Source organism: Periplaneta americana, chromosome 10 (assembly GCF_040183065.1).
Source record: "Periplaneta americana isolate PAMFEO1 chromosome 10, P.americana_PAMFEO1_priV1, whole genome shotgun sequence".
NCBI lineage: Eukaryota > Metazoa > Arthropoda > Insecta > Blattodea > Blattidae > Periplaneta > Periplaneta americana.
The window spans coordinates 46,325,873-46,344,535 of record NC_091126.1 but is presented as its reverse complement, the minus strand read 5'-3'; the positions used below and the strand labels follow the sequence as shown (position 1 = coordinate 46,344,535).

At 33.7% G+C, this 18,663-nt stretch overlaps 1 protein-coding gene across 1 annotated transcript; it reads left to right on the top strand.

Annotated features, from left to right (window-relative positions):
- The first annotated feature begins 49 nt into the window (after positions 1-49).
- Positions 50-17,936, top strand: LOC138707643 (eukaryotic translation initiation factor 4E type 3-like). The gene is made up of 4 exons (XM_069837336.1): positions 50-262; positions 3,969-4,197; positions 7,483-7,705; positions 16,178-17,936. Exons 1-4 carry the CDS (start codon positions 93-95, stop codon positions 16,219-16,221), a joined length of 666 nt encoding a protein of 221 aa, XP_069693437.1. The 5' UTR covers positions 50-92; the 3' UTR covers positions 16,222-17,936.
- The last annotated feature ends 727 nt before the right edge of the window (positions 17,937-18,663 follow it).

Genomic DNA, 18,663 nt, shown 5'->3' with positions numbered 1-18,663 from the left:
ATATATCAAATGACGTCATGCTTCTTTTACATGTTCATTTAACAAACACCTTGGGTACAGAAGTAAACAAATGAGAGTCAAATGTCATTTGCATGTCAGCTGATTTGGTTAGGAAAATGGCTTCTTCTGGTTCAGAGTCAGGTGATTGTTCTTGCGATTTATCAAAATCGCCGGTATTTTCTGATACTGCAATTGACAATCTTCGTAGTCAAGAAACAAAAGGTGTGCCACTTCAAACTCCATGGACTTTTTGGTTGGACAAGTATGAATATTTTATTATAAGAAAATTTATTTGCAATGAGATGTATCTTCTGTTGGATAACATTTATATTGTCGCCCAATGACGGTACGAAGGTCAAGTTCGAATACCCTTGCCAGTTGGTATGTTGGCTGTCCTTTCAAATTAACGCGTGTGGTAACTGTAAATCATGATCTAAACAACATTGAATGCAATTAATTTGAATTTGAAGGCTGTACATGCATGTTTATCTCCATACAAACAAAAATATTAAATTGGTATCACCTTTTTTCGGAAATTATTTGTGTTAACCATAATCTTAATTTCATGTACATTGATACAGTTCAGAGAGAGAAAAAAAAGATATCTGTAATTTATGCGAGTTAGAATAAATTCGAAATCAGTAAGAATTGTACATGATTTGATATTTTCACGGTGATTAACGTGATGCGAGGTTTCTGGGTATGGTATTTGCACAATGCCATAGGTATAGAGACAGCCAACGTTTCGGAACAACATATCGCCTCCAAAACGTTAAACGTTCCCGTATCCATGAAACTGTGTAAATTAGCATTGTGCATTACAGGCGAAGTTCGATATTCGCCTATGTTCACTCTGCAGAGGAGGCTTATGTTCCACCTTGTTTTTTTAATTTTCTCTGTCTTCCTTCACTCATGTTTCAATCGCTTAAGAATTTTAACACATATCTTGCGATTAGTTTTTCATATGAAATAAGACGAAGATTTTTGTCTTAGTTGCCTCTTTCATTGCAAAACACTAGCGTAAAAACACATTAGGAACGGTTTCTGTATGTTCTCTTATAGGCGTATGTCCATACCGATACCATAGTTTTTATAACTTAATATTCTTTCTGCCACCGACGTAGCTCAGATGGCTAAGGCGCATGCTTATCGATTGGAATTGCGCTCGGGCGCGGGTTCGATTCCCGTTTGGGTTGATTACCTGGTTGTTGTTTTTTTTTTTGTTCTAGGTTTTCTCCAACCGTAATGTCAAGACTAATGTCAAGTATTCTATGGCGAATCCTCGGCCTCATCTCGCTCGTTATCACCAATCCCATCGACTCTAAATAACCTCGTAGTTGTTACAGCGTAGTTAAATAACCAAATTAAAAAAATATTCTCTCCTTCCCACCAGTGACGATACCTACATTTTCCACTTCCATAATAATCCATTGTCATTTCTATGTATTACATCACTTCGAACACTGATTTATGTTTTAGATTCATACCATATCAATAGGACTTGATTAAGTTCTTACCGTATATTTGCCTTGCTGTGTACGCATGGCAGTGAGATATTTTTCACGAGGAACCCTTTTCTTTTTCTTCTTCTTTTTTTTTTTTTTTTTTTTTAGAAATATCAGAAATAAAATTTAGATCAGACATTTTATTAGCCGTAGGAATTACAAATATTCATGACCTTGTCAGTGCACACGAATAACTACGTGTAACACGTAATACAAAACAATCGTGTTTAAATTGCATGCATAACTTGCTCGACCTTCCGAATTCCCGATATCTTCGTTAGAACAAAGCAGATTCATTTATTTGCAATTTTTTTCCCTCTAATCTGTCTCTAAATTTTCTCATGCTTCATCGATTTTACTGGGAATATGAAACACAAAGGAGGGCAGCAGGCCTATCAACATGGAATGAATGTATAAAATATTACAAATATTTAAATCTGAACTTGATCATGTGATACCGGTAGCGTGGATTTGGGCGTTACTCTGTTAGGACAGATTCTGGTTTTTTAACGTTAACATTCAATCTTAACGCATTTTCGAAATTACCGGTACTACATAAAGTGAAACATTTTGCCATATCGACACTGTTACTAATTTTAACATGACGCTTTTATTTTCGCAGAAATTAGGGACCTATTTAAGAGTTCTTACGCCCCTGGGCAAAAAGATAGTTGTCGCCACCCTCGAAACAAAATATAGAAAGGATTTATTTCAAATTTGACTTATTGAACTTGCCTAAAAATAATGTAATATTTTGCATAATTGAAATTATAAACACAGATGAAGAGGTCAGAATGACACTGGAGTAAAGGCCCATTCACAATGAAAATTAAACATAACCGTAACATAAACACAGACGTTTGCTCCCAGGCTACCAAATGGGATCATTCACAATGATTCACATAAACATTGACATAAACATTACCGTAAGACGTTAACATGAAAGTTTGCAAACTCCAAACTTTCATGCTTATGCTTACGTGATTTGCAAACAGAGCACAATCGTGGAGCGCTGAAGTATACGACAGAATATGAGGAAATGGCGTCGTTATGTTTCCATGGTTACCAAGTATGTTTGCTGTTATGTTTATGTTCCCATCGTGAACGATCTTGATTTTACCGTAACGTTTATATTTTTAAGTTAACGCTTACATTATGTTTAATTTTAATTTTGAATGAGCCTTAAGTCACTTATTCACAAAAATGAGTTGAATGTACTTTATTATTTCTGTTTAATTCTTTTAGTCTCTACACCAATTACAATCCTGGTTTTATTGCGGTGTTGTCCCGTTAAAACAAAATTTATTCAGAAAACATTACTTACTTCACTGATATTCTAACCCCTTAAATTTACAAATGGGTTCCTTCAGAACTCAGAATACTAATTTAGATCACAAGTGGCTTTCTCTTTGCTCTTGCATTGGCAAGCAACTTTATCATTTCTTTATAATCCAGTTTCACTGTGACGTCAGACTCAACAGCAAGAACAACAAGGTGACTTAGGTGATCTGTCGATTGTAATGTTCTTAAATAGTTCTTTATCCTCCATAGAACAGAAAATTATCTTTCTGCTGAGCAGTTGGAAGCTGAAATACTCATGTACAGTCTTAGAAACAATTGTGGCGTGACTCTTGATGGTGAAAAAGTTTAAGTATTGAAGAGCGATTCACACCAGTAAATTTGTATGTGTGCTGTCTCCTGTGAGTTCAAGTCTGATGGCTGTAAGCCTCTCTTCGTGCCATCTCTCTACCATTCACCCTGGTGGAGCAATCATTAACATGCTAGCTTGTGACTTTGGGGGCCTGGGTTCAATTCCCCATCAGGTGGGGAATTTTAACTTCTTTCAAATGTCGCTAATTTTTATACATGCTACATGTCTGCTACATGTGGAACAACTTATAGCCAACACCTATGGGTTAATACATAGAGAATAAAAATCAAATATATGCAGTAGAACCCTGTTTATGCGAAATAAAGGGGGCGGATCTAAATACGATCATAGCTAATTCATTTAGCTTCTCTTGCCAAATTTTGAATTTTTTTCGTCTCTTGATTTTAAAATGTTCCTTTATGCTAATATCTATGTTTCTTTTTGTGTGTAGAATCATGAATTCCTTTCCTTTTTAGCCCGACCTTCCAAAACCCAGAATTCAAATTTATCATTTGTGTACAGTAATAACTTTGAAAAATTTAAATTTTCTTTTCTTATCTTTTCCTTCGAGGATTTAATTAGTTACTTAGATAATAAGTGATATTTCATTTTTATTTTATTAAACATATTTTACATCTCGTAATTTTGATTCAGGTAATGAATTTTATGGTCTCTTAATAAATTTAATTAGGCCAAACTGTAACCAGGATACCATATCTGACAATCTTATAATAATTTATTTAGTATAATATATATATATATATATATATGGAAGTAAATTTGCAGAAGTTTCTGTGTTCCTAATATTTCAGATCAATTCCTGGATCCACAGCAGCCGAGTACCAAGCAACACTGAAGAAGATATATACAGTTAGCTCAGTACAAAGTTTCTGGGGTGTGTATAACAATATCCCAAGCGCAGGAGATTTGCAAGTTCGATATAGTTACCATTTGATGAGAGATGAGCGGAAACCATTGTGGGAGGAGTCCTACAATCAGAGAGGAGGCACCTGGAGACTCAAATGCTTTAAGAAGGATACGGTATGATAATAGTGTGCAGGACCATTTACTTAATTTTACGTAAAAAATGTACAAATTCAGGTTTTAATTTGGTTAATTTTTAGTGACTAAAGATGTTTAAAGTAAGTGAGATTACGAAAGAATGAAAACAGAAGAATGAAATGCCAGGGAGAATTGAAATTAGGGAAACAACTTCTACAAAGGACAGACAGGCAGATCATTTCAAACACGTTACAAGGAATACATCACAGCCACAACAAAATTACAAAACGCATCCAGAACACGTCATAAATGCTAATCACACCTACAAAGACATCAACACAGACGTGGAAATTCTACACATTCAACCAAAAAGCCAGAAACTAAGCACACTAGAAAAATACGAAATATACAGACACACAAAAACACATCCAAATGAAATTCCCAACACACAACTCAATTTCAGAACACACACACGCTTTGACTCCACATTACACTACACAAACACACCCTCACAGGAAACAAAACAAAAGGCGCCAAGACCAGCAACAACCAGTTCTGAAGAAGGCCCATACAAGGCCGAAACATGTTAACTAGGTACGATAGAATTTAACATGAGAAAGTTATAAAATACACATTCCGAAGTGATACAGTGTTAAAAGTTGTGTAATCAAAGTGAATAATATTGAACTAATATATATTATAGAACATAATAGTAAACTTGATGCACATTAACTGTATATTCTCTATAAATACAATATATACAATTAATTCATTTAACGAAATCAGCTCTGTTACGGTAAACAAAAATATATATTTTGAGATTATGAAATTCATAACTGTCAGTAAAAATTTGTTTAATCTAAGAAAATGTTCATTTGTTCCAAGCCGTTACAGGGATACAATTACAGTAACAAAAAATCAATAGACAAATTAACAATATTTACGTATTATACAATATAGTACAAAATACAGATCAAAATGAAATACAATATAACATAGATTGTTAAATTAAAATAATATTAACACAGAAGTTTGAATGAAAATGCAACTTACTCAGTATTAGAATCAGATCACAATGTAGTCGTAACTTGGTGTTTTATATAAACAACATTGACGATGAAGCACCTGTATTGTATTATGATTCATAGTCTGTTCGTACCTGCTTACAATTCTACTCTGCTTATGCATCCCTGTGATGTAATAGATGTACCAGAAGAAACTACTCTATCTGCTGTACTTTTGGGAACACAAGTGCGCTGCCTGGTAACACATGTCGAATTCTCAGTCTCATCTCACTGTCACCAATTACATTGATGCTAAATAACCCAGTAGTTGATACAACATCATTTACTACTGATGTTATGATTAATAATTTTACTCAGTGTGTTATGATTAATAATTTTACTCAGTGGTACAATAGAGTCTGTGAGATAAAATTTAACTTATCAGGGGTATTATGTCTGCTAATTGGAGGATATTATAATATCTGTAAATATTTTTGTATCCCAGTATTGGTGGAAGTTGGTAATTGAAATATATAGTGTACCATATTTAGAACCTTACAAGTGACACTTCACTGCTCACAGTTGTGCTACTGACTTTCGTCATTCGTCCCGCAAGATAGCCAGAAAAGATTCTTTTGGACAACCACTTATCATTACCACGAATTATTACATAAAAAATAAAATTAAAATACTGTACATAGGATAAAAAACATTTAACATGAAGTTACATAAATCATCTAGAGTTTTCTAGGTCAAAACATGAAGTTTTCTCGTACATTTTTGCTTTGTACACTTGCAGTCTTCCTTAATTTTCTAACAAGATCATGCATTGTAGGATGACTATGGACTTTGACACATGAAAAATTCTTTGCAAACTTTCTTTGTACTTCTATGCTGTTTTAGGCTTAAGGAGAAAGTGATCAGAAACAGACTTTTGGATATTCATTGTGTCCTGGAACATAACATTTGTAACATTTCGGAACTACATAAAGGTTCCATCATTAGGACACACAGGTATGACCAGAGGGGTTGTCTGCTCTCTTAGGCTTGTTACATCTGACTACTGGCGATAGAGCCTGGAGTAGTCACACATAACAAGTCCAATAGGTTCGGTGACCTCTCTGGTCATACCTTTTGTCCTGATGATATAATATATCTGTAGTAAGAAATGTCAAAATGTGAATTCTAGGACATTATGGAATTCCCGAAAGTCTATAAGAATCATAAATAATCGCTTATGATACAGTAAACAGAGAATCATCCATTCCAATTGCATGATCACCATAGGAGAAATTCTTGTTTGCAGGCCTGTATTTACGCATGGTCCACAGGGGCCCAGGCACAGGCCGACAAATTTGTAGGGGCAGCAAAATTTGAGAAAATGAAAAATCGAGCTGAAACAATTTTTTCGATATTTTCCTACTTCACAGATGCCTGCTTTAGACAGTAATATGTGTTAGATTGTTGTTATATGTTACTTTTTTTTTTACAGTTTGACTGCTAAATGTCTAAAATTTGCATACGTAATTTAGTGAGGGGTGCAAAATTTTTTTGGGCCCATGGGCATAGCACTACCTAAATATGGGGCTGCTTGTTTGTACAGACTACAAGATTCAGCAGAAGACTTAACTTCCTCCATATGGAGTGGGTGAGTTTGGTTGCCATGTGTTTGTCCTGTTTTATCTAATTGTCATTTCAGACCTTGGTTTTAATCAACATATACAAGAAAGGCGCATATAGAAAACTTGTAACACAGCCGTGGGCAGTGAAGTGCTGCTTTAAAGTTAAAGTTATGATTGCAATGGATTTAAGCTCCATACAGGGAATAATTTGTTAAAATTAAAAATGACATGAGCTAATATATATTCAACAGGTGCTCTTAATTGCATTTATTTATTTATTTTATTCATTTAATTCATTTTATTCATTTAATTCATTTATTTATTTTATTCATTTTATTCAATTTATTCATTTCATTCATTCATTCATTCATTCATTGAATTTGATTTAGAATACTTGTACAGACCCAGAAACAAAATTTGGACCACCTCAGTTTTCCAAGTTCCAGTTATAACATACTGTGCATGCTCAGTGCTTACTGTACTAGATATTTACTACATACTGAGCATGCGCATATGTTATAACTGGAATTCGGAAAATTCAGGTGGCCCAAGTTTTGTTTCTGAGTCTGTACTAAAACCAAGACTTGATGTTAAATAAAATCATGATAGATTTAAGGCTTACTGTGATATGTTAACATTGTAATGTATGTTCTACGACAACTTGCCTCTAATGACTGTTTTGCTTTGGTGATGAACAGACGAGAGTATGGAGGGAATTATTGCTGGCAGCAATTGGAGAGCAGTTCAGTGATAGTATCTGTGAAGGAGATGAAGTGTGTGGAGTGACTGTATCAGTGCGGGAACGAGATGACCTGGTGCAGGTATGGAATACGTCTGCTGAACTGGCACCTGAAGCAACAGTCCTACACAAGATTCACAGACTGCTACCAGATGTTAATTTTCCCACTGAATTTTATAAACGTGAGTACCGGTATTTTCTATATTGTGTCCACGCAAAAGAGTATAACTGCGAGGTCTTAATATATATTCAGATTGTGACGATTACAACCCGAATTTTTATGTAATGCTACATTATAAAATATGTAGGTGAAAATCTTCGAAGTATGTAGTAAATATCTAGTACAGGGTTGGCCAACTTAATACCTCTTGGGGGCCAAATTTAATGTGGGCAACTTCATCTCGGGCCAGATTATGACTTATGCTCAGTTTTATCCATGCGGAAAGAAAAATACAAGTCATAATTAATTAATTAATCAATCAATTAATTCATAGTATTCTGCTAAGGATAGGTCTTTCACTGCAAACCCAGAATTCTCCAATTTTTCCTATTTTTCACCTTCCTCTTAATCTCTATGTATCTTAATGTTGTATATCGTCTGATATCTTCTTCTGCCCCGAAATTTTCTTCCATTCACCATTTCTTCCAGTGCATCCTTCAGTAGGTAGTTTCTTCTTAGTCAGTGGCCCAGCCCACATACTTTAATCAACAACAATCAGAAGCCTAGAAATTTGTCTTTGCTCACCACAAGATAGTTATAGAAAAATTCTTCCTCTTCGAGCAGAAATGGACACAAAAGTATTATGGAACATAGTTTTTATGATCCTTCGTTAAACATTTGAAATACTTCTGAACCTAAATCTTTGAACACAAGCTGTTTAATGAGGTTTCTGAATATGGGAAACTAATGACTTAAAATCTACTTCAAATTGTGAAGTTTGCCACTCGAATATACATGATAATATGGTGAATGTCAGGTAATCTATGGCGAATTCTCAATTTAAAATTCGCCTAATAAAATGTTGCTATTGCCAATTCCATTGATGTTAAATAGCACTCGTTAAATAAACAATTAAAAAAACTGCTAGCATTTGAAGACATACTAAGCACTCTGGTTTGTAGTCTTTATTTTATTTTAATTTTTTATATGAAGATATATTCTGTGATAAAACGGTCTTCCTCGACCAAAAGACATCTTCTTTCTCCAGTTCTCTTGATCTAGCCAGTTTTCATCTGTCAGGTTTCTTTTCTGCATAATCTTCATTTCCTCTGCCCGTGGGTTGTGGTCTACCTCTCTTCCTTCTGGTTTCCAAATTAGGGCTTCTCTATCTAATCTAGTAGTCTTTATTAAAAACAAAAAAATCCTATACAAAGGTTAAGATGTTAAGAAATGGAAAAAAACCCATCACCTGCAAGCCAGCTTACTTTGATGGTGTTAGTTTCATAAGTTCATCACCCTTATAAAAGAGTTGTAGAAGGCTTATTTTGCTCTTTCTTGAAACTTCAAAGACAAGTCCAATATTATTAGAGAACAAGTTGAAGCTTTAAAAGAGAATATCTAACACTATGAGAATGTATACAGACTACTGAAAAACACTGTAAAGTTGTGAAGCATCCAGATAAAAACTGAATTCTACCCTTATGTCGGTACAGTAGTAAAACTTGTGAGTTTGAAAAGAAAACCTCAGACTCCTCGCGCCTGAAATAAATTAGGTCGTGGACTGCCAATTGGCCATCGCTGATCTAGTTTAGAATGTAATAATTTTGTTATAACTGCAATTTCGTGATAACGTTATATATTTTGTGACATTTATTTCGACCAAACATATCGTTTCTAAGATGATTTCGAAAAAGTAATACAATAAAAAAACGGAAAATTTTTATGTTCACGATTAGGATTTGGAAACTTTAAATTCGCAAGTGTCTTATGGAATTTTGGAATAGAGGGGTGGGGAATAAAAACTCTTCTCTTTATCTTTTTCTTATTTTTGTCTTTTTTTCTCTCATTCTACCACCTTCACTGCACTTCTATCATAACATACACACACAGATATGCATATAATATTGTGCAACAACAACGTAACTTTTTGTTCTGCAAAGGAATTTTACAATGTTGCATTTGTTTGGATCACATTTCTGCATATTTAAAGGACAAAACTAAAACTCTTTCAATAATATATCACTATAATACACTGCTCTCTTAAATTGACTGAGCGTATTAGGAATTAAATCAATACACAATGGGCCGAAACTCGAATCTAGTGGTACAATTAACTTTGGTAACCCTTATGAAAGTGAATTTTGTTGATAACATAATATTGTAAACATACTGAACCTTCATAATCTGTAATCAAAACTACAATAAACAGCAGTATATCAGCACCATGTTATCATGAGGTTGGACCGGCAGGCAGCTGACTTGCATGTAGTGTGAGACAGTTATTCAGTGTGAAATAAAGAAGGGAGTGTGTTGGGCAATGTGAAGGGCTTTGTGTGGAGTGTGGCATTGTATGGGGCAGAAACATGGACATTGCAACGAAGTGAAGAGAAACGAATAGTAGCATTTGAAATGTGGATATGGTGAAGACTGAACGTGTGAAGTGGACAGACAGAATAAGGAATGAAGTTGTGTTGGAAAGAGTGGGCTAAGAAAGAATGATGCTGAAACTGATCAGAAAGAGAAAAAGGGGATGAAACTGCCTACTGAAAGATGCATTGGAAAGAATGGTGAACGGGAGAAAAGTTTGGGGCAGAAGAAGATATCAGATGATAGACGACATTAAGATATGTGGATCATATGCAGTGGGGCAGAAGAAGATATCAGATAATGGACGACATTAAGATATGTAGATCATATGCGGAGACAAAGAGGAAGGCAGAAAATAGGAAAGATTGGAGAATGCTGGGTTTGCAGTGAAAGACCTGTCCATGGACAGCATGCGTGGGGTTGTGTGTGTGTGTGTGTGCGTGCGTGCGTGCGCACACGCCAAAACTATTGGAAATGAGAGAAATGAAGAGATAAGAAATGAACTTCAGATAGCAGAATTAAATCAACTCGTGAAGGATTGGATGCATAATCTAGATAGGATGGAGGAAGAGCGCTTCCCAAAGTTAGCTTTCCAAAATTGTCCAAAAAGAAGAAGAGATGTATTCGTCCGAGACTTCAATGGAGGCAGCAGTTCTAATTGGAGACGGAATAGGCTGATAGGCTCATTAGGTGTTGTTGATGATGATGCTGATTTCCGCAACATTGTTCATTTAATAGTATATTTTTTTTATAGTTTAAAACTGAGTGATTTAATAATTAATAAACTGTTGAGTATAATTTAGTTCATATATAGGGTATAGGCCCAGTTATGTATAATTTGAATGAAGCATAACAACTTTGGGTGTACAAGTTTGAGTGGAAAAGTGTCTCTGGGGTTACGGGGAAAAGGAGGTTGAATACCATTGCATTAGACAAGATCTTTAAAAAATTGGACGTTAAAATTCTTTACAAAGCATACCTTCGATAATGTATTTCGATCAATTTCAACTTTCGGTAATACGGAAATGATTTCAATGTACATTTTTTGAACGATAACCGTATATGTTATTACTGTTTTATTACTTCAAAACTTCATATTGACAATTCAACAGTATGAATGAAGACGAATTAGATATAAGTTGAGTACTAAAATGTCACGATATTGTGTATATTTATATTTGTGTGTTAATGCTTCCTGTACTTGCAAAGATGATATCCCTTTCATATATGGTACAACAGTGGACATACCACTTGCTTCCTCCCAATATACCTTCGCTATAGCCCTTCTCTATTACACCTAAACTGTCAAAAGCCAACATAATACATAACAAACATAGATACGAGTATCAGGGTTCATAGTAATGCCTACGAGATATAAGAATAGTTCAAAAGTAGCATAATATGTGAACAGCTGGTGACTTCTGTGGAATTACCATACACCCCCTGCGGTATTGTGAACTTAAGCTGAAAAATTTACTATATTTCCTATTGTTATATTTAATAGCTGATATAATGCATTCAAATCTTCAATATTGCGCATAACTGCGATGTGATTGATAAGACCGATTTTCAAATTATTTTTCCACTGGAATCTTAAAGCTCCACAATGCTTTGTATCATCTTCAGCATACTTCGCATTTGATTTTAAATTGTTACTCATGTCAAATTTTCCTATAATCACAGTTGTGAATGTAATTAAATCCTATACCAATTTTTTTATTCACATATTTTCCGTAATTTAAATGTATACTTCAGTGAAAATGGCATCAAATAACATCTTTAATTGGGGCTACCAGTGTAGCTCTGTCAGTTAAGATACTTGCCTGCCGATCCAGAGCTGCGTTCGGGCGCGGGTTCGATTCCTGCTTGGACTGATTACCTGGTTGGGTTTTTCCGAGGTTTTCCCCAATTGTACGGCGAATATCAGGTAATCTATGTCGAACCCTTGACCTCATGTTGCCAAGTATGATCTCGCTATGACCAATCCCATTGATGCTAAATAACCTACATAGTAGTTGATATAGTGTCGTTAAATAACCAACTAAAGAGAAAAGAAAACATCTTTAATTATAGACATAATCCAAATAACATGTCAGTATATGCAATTTTTGGCGAGTACAACTATTCTGTTTACTAACTGAAGCATTGATTATTCAAAATGACAAACACACATTATTCCATTAAAACTTTAATTTAAAATGATACGTGTTTTTGAAGTGGACTATTTTATGGTAAGTGTATCTAAGCACATAAATATCAGGACTCTAGTGTTCATCAGAATTTGATTATCTATTGAAAATTAGTATGAAGTAATAGTGAAATATTGATTAATGGTTTGTAGCAAGTCAGTGTTAGAAACATATTATTTTCTAGTAAATACAAAACCTTTCTTTTCGTTTTCATTAGTAGCATATGTTCCAATGATATAAACTGTTGTTTAAACAGTGAATGCAGCATTTAGGTTAATGAACGAAGTACTGTTAGAAGTTCTTAAATTCGAAATTATATATTGTAGAAACAGTTTGTGATCTGACAAAAACATTTGGCTGTGTAAATTATAATATATTGGTAGGTAAATTGAAGTTTTATGGTATTAAAGGTGAAACCTTAGATTAATTTACATCTTGTCAAAAAAAAAAAAAAAAAAAAAAAATGTAGAAATAAAATATGTCAAATAGTTACTCAGAATTTTGTAATATTAAACATGGGGTCCCAGGGATCTATTGTAGATTGTTTCTGGCTTATTAGAATCATCCGTAAATAATTCAACCCAGGTAATCTTATACAATAGTGAAATGTGGCTTGCTCGACAGAGGGTGATTGCAACATGTAGGAAATTTGAGAGATGGAAAGCGGGTTTGAGGGTATCGAAGTTCTACAAGCAATGACTCCTGATTCAATGACCAAAAAACCAACATTTCTGAAATATTGGATAAGATTGTTTACAAGTCAGAATAAGGTATAAAGTAGAACCATGCTTTTACATCCCTGTAATTTATGTTTTCCCACAATTTCCATTATTATTATTATTATTATTATTATTTTTTTTTTTCAATTTTTCATATGTTCATAATATTATATATGCTGTGCATTTATGTACGTTAGTGTAATTTCAAGTTTTTCTTCATTTACACTGCTGTATGAGAGCAGCAGTAAGGTACAGATTCCCACAGAATGTGAAGGTTATTCTTATTGTTGGCCAATGTCCTGCTCATCCACAGACCTTGCGTCTAAGGAATGTGCTAATGGAATTTTTACCAGCACTGCACACGCAAACTGCAGCTGTTGGATTTTGGTATTATTCAGCCCTTCAAGGCAAATTTTCGAAAAATTTTCAACCCTCAAGGAGTATGGTAGAGATGGAAGAAATATGTAGTTCTATATGTTAGGTGCCCTTCATTAAATTTCATGGCAAAAAATAAGGGGCAGTATGAAGGAGTCAGATATTACTGTGTCATTGTGGAAGAAGAAAGAGTGCTTGAAAATGCAGACTGGGAAAAGCTTCAGTGAGATGCATCATTTTAAACTTCTTTATCTATGCCGAAACTTTGAAAAAGGTGGAGGGATAATGTGCCAATGTAAAATTGAAAGACTATGGTTACAGAACTATTGATTTACAGAAATGTATTAGTTTTGTCTTCTGTTTCTCAAGCAGGAGAAACAAGAGTCATTGTGAAAAACTCTAATATTGAATTTTCGTTCTGTGACTCCGATGTGAACTAAGGTGAAGATGTAATTTGTGACAGAACTAGGGATACAGGAATTAAGGGAAAACGGGAGTATCTGTGGGGAGATGGAAAACTATAAAGGAGGTAGAGGTGGGCTAGAGGGGGGTGGAGGGAGATCAATGGGTTAGATATATAGAAGGAAAAATAAAATGAGAGAAAACGGGAATTATGAGTCTAGCAAAATGAGGCTTACTTGATAGCAAGTAGAAAGATTGAGAGATGAGAAGCAGGTTTGGAGTGTCCTCTTCATTGAAGCTCTGCAATGACTCATGATCTGATGACACCCACAGGGAGTTAGGGTTACTCTCTGCTAATTAGGTTCAGCAAAGACTGCGCAATTTGAAAGAGCATATCTTTGAAGTATTTTCGCTAATAATGCTTCAGATGCTGGTAACACTTCGCAAGTGTTTATCATTTTGATATCTGTTAGACTAAAATTTATGCCCACATTCAAGTATACTAACGAACATAAAAAATTTTTGAGTTACTGTGTACAATAGAGAAAAAAGATATTTAAAAAATGTTAGAAATTTTAAGATATAGGCCATGTGTATATTTTTGGATACCTCTAGTCCGGACACCCAGCATATTCTGTACATGTATTGCCGTTCGGTTACCAGTACCAATTTAAAACCAGGGAACTTTGTGCTTATAGATTCTTTGTGATCAGTTCCATGTAGTCTCATATTTTAGAAAAACTGAGTAAAATTATGTGTACTGATGCTTTTACCATCATTAATTGCCAGTTTATTTCTCCAATGCATGCATTATTTAATTAGATTTTAACTGTCTTAGAAATATTGATAAAATGGCCGTGTTGTTTACGAGATAATATCACCTGCAAATAAGATTACCTGAAACGAATTATTTAGGGTTGAGGCTAAATCAGTAATATAAATAGAAACAATAGTAGATATAAAATTGATCTATTGGGTATTCCATGTTAAATATTTCTGAATTCCGAGTGAGTATTGAAATTGTAAATCAAGCATATGAGACCATTAAGAAGTTTCGTGTAAATTATAATGGGTATCTGAATTACGAGGAGGTTTAGTGCTAACTTTGTTACGGTTTTTTTGATGGAAAACATTGTGTCATTCCACTGTTAAGCAGTTGTCATTTTTGGGGACACAAATCTGCATTTGCCTTAATTTAATGTAGTCTCGAAATGGGATCCCTTTGCTGAGATGCATGCCTCACATTATTTAAAAATGTTGTGGTAGCAAACACAGTGAAGTTCTTGTTCTGTAATGGTAGTAATTTCTGTACGAATATTGTCTTTCAATTAATTTAGCATCTGGTTTGTTGGCATACACTCTTTTTTGATGTCCCCTATAAATAGAAATGACAAGCATTTAAATTGGATGAATGGATTGGCCGTAATCCTCGACTAATAACATGATCATTGAATATCGCCCTAATTTCATTCATTCAGATCAGTATGCTTGGTCGAATTATTCTGCACAAAATAAGCATAAGTTCTCTCGTTTATTATCAATTCATGAAGGAATGGAATTGATATGTTAACATATCGTTCAGAATTTACGGTATTCTCGAAAAACACTGGCTCCTATAATTCTACACACACTTATTGCACACCATATCCCGATTTTCACGTTTTGTAAGGAAACCTCATGCAGAATGTGCGGATTTTTCGAATTCCAGTATCTATTGTTTTGGCTATTAACATACCTGCTAATATGAAATCAGGCTTTGTGACTGTAAAAATCCATTTCTGGATAAACAGTCCCGCCATGTACAGGCTGTTAGAGCCATGTGCAATAATATAATGTTGCTCCTACATCTACTGGCAGAAGATGCTGAAGCACAGTTGTTTTGTATAGTCTCACTTTTAACAGTTTCGTTACCAAATGTGTAGGAGCCCTTGATACCCCTCTTTGTAGTGCTAATTTACGAAGAACTTTCTCAGACTGGCTTCTAAGCCAGCACTTACCTCGTCCAATTTGTGTTCAGTAAGAACATGTCTACGTTTAGTTTTCTTTCTATTCAGTAATGATTCCAATGCATGAAGTTTTGTCACTAATTTGTAAATAATAGATCTACTACATATGAGAGAATTTGGAAATTTTCTACAAAAGTGTCTTTAATATCTTCTCCAGTTTTCAAGTTTAACAAATATACTATAATAAATTATATTAACACATGCTGTTCAACAGAATACATGTTATCACAACAGAATCAAGGACTACTGAGCGATTACAGCTGGCTTGTCAATGGAAATGAGAGGTTGTTTGTCATGTGGTAACTGTGCAGTACCATACCGCATTTTCTCTTTGCCCATCTCTTTGTAGGCCTATATCAGATTAGACACGGGTCAGCTAACAATACATTATTTAAGAATTTTCTCTAACTACACTCAATGTCTTCTTTCATTTCAGCTCATCAGACTCATCATGCATATGAAGGAGGAAAGTCTGCGTGATATCAAGTATGCATAGTACAAATTGTGTGATGACTTTGTCCACCAGGACGTGAAATTCATGTAGTAATTTTACCTACTTATGTTCCTATATGTGAGTCAGATACCAGCTTCTGACATTTCTTAACTTTGTTGAAAAATATATATTATTCTGTGTCCTTTTTTACATACCTATTGAATGTATTTTATGATCGGAAGTTTGTCAATAAAATATACTTGTATATTTTTCAGATGTGATTTACAGACGCATAATTATATGAAACTATAATAAAATTTATTTTTTCACTTAAATTTGTTTACATGTCATATGAGTTTAATTTAGAACATAAACAGATTTAGTTTACGTAGTGTACAGAGTAGATTACTATTAAGATATTAAGCATATATTAAGTGGTTTTTGCTATACTGCCAGTCTGACATGTATATTTTCTCGAAAAATGAATGTGAAACTTTTTAACTTAAAAGAGATCAATCATAGTAACTGTTGTGTTACATGAGAAAAACGAGACTAAAAATAAATACTTTTAAATGGCATTAATGTGTCATTCATTTTTATTGTTTAATCAAGCCCTAATGTAATAGGTTAATCATTTCTAATTAGATTTATGTAGACTGCTTTCAAGAACACAAAAGTAAGAATATAAGTTAATTACTACTTAAAAAGAATAATTAGATTCCCCTCTTTTTTCAATTATGTCAATACATACACATAGGTAAATTAATAATGAATTGAAAAGAAATATAATGCTGCAAGTTTCCAAATTGTTACACATGTCTGTTAATTTAATTTTAAATAAACATCTCACCAGTCTTTTGTTAATGTTTTATTAATATGAATGTACTTTAGTAAAGATTATCATTTGAATTTATTTTGAAGAATAACTGCGAAATTGATGTACTTTTCTTCCTTTCTCTTTTGTGTAGATGTGTGTGTGTGTGTGTGCATGCGTGCGTTTTTTTTCTGATCAATTGCAACAATAATTCAAGATTAAAATCAAATATTATGTCATATTGTAATCATGAATCCGATGGAAGAAGGAAAAATTACTTGAAGCAGTTAGTGCCATATTTGAGGTTTCTATTATCTCTGGTAACAACCAACATGCATAGAAATCAAAATGTGTAATTTCTCTTATATAACAGTTCAAATGGATTACAGCCATATTTTATCCTCCAGTTTCTGACACTCATTTCGTGTATAATATAGAAAAAAATTGCATAAAAATTATTTTGATTATTGTATCTACTGCTGCTTTTTATTTGTACACCTTTTTTTCATTAGTGAACAGATATATTAATATGAGACAGTCTGTAACAGAAATTGATTATGCGTACACAGAGTATCTGTTACGTTCCTGATACAGAATATTCCATATACAGAGCAAATATTTAAGCACTGTTGACATGAGAATAGAAGACTAATTTTAGTAAGGAAGTGATGTTAAAGTTTTAAGAAGTTTAATGTTAATAGCAAGAATAATCATAATTTTTAATCTTGAAAACACTTTATTCAAACAAAAGGGCAAAATGATTAGATTTTTACATAAATACGTTAAAAATGTTGAGCAATTTACTGTGTTGATACGAAGTCCTATTACAAGCTGACATATTATACATTTTATGTTAATGTAGTGACTGTAATTCTTGTTCAATATACTGTACAGAGATAGCCATAATCTTTTCATACCATAATGATATAAAATTGTTTAAATATTGAAGGTCAAGTTATTTTGTACACAACATACTAACTTCCTTGCATGAAAACCTGTAGTCATCATTTTTTTCTGGATGTACATATTTAAAAAAATCAACAGCATATCATCGTTGATTTCATGTAACCTCCTTTGTGACTTTACAGAAAATAATTTTTCAAGATGAAGAAAAATTAATTAAAAATCAATAGGCCTACCCTGTTCCTTGGTGATGTCATTTATGTTCATCATATTCACCAACATTTTCTACCCAATTACTTCATATTCTTATATAGGCATATTGATTTTTAATTAATTTTTTTCTTTTTCCTGAAAAATTATTTTCTGTAAAGTCACATAGGAGATTTCATAAGATCAATGACAATATGTGAAACTGAGTTACATATTATAGGCTATTTCTTTGATTGCAATGAAGTTAAAATATTGAATTTGAAAATTGATGTACTAGGTACTTTTTCCTGATTCTACACATTTTTTTTCCTTCCCTCTTTCATATTCATCAAAGATCCAATCATCCCCCTCTACGAGCTCACCAAAACTATAGACTACTTCACCATCATACATATTGTCCATGGCACACCATGGATAGTGGTGACGGTGGCGATGGCGATGCTCACGACAATGAAGATGATGACTAATGGAGAAATTGTGCAGTAGTTTCATGGGAAAAAAGAGAATACTTTGTGAAGACTTCCCAAACACCATCTTTCTAGCTACAGATTTCATTTGTACT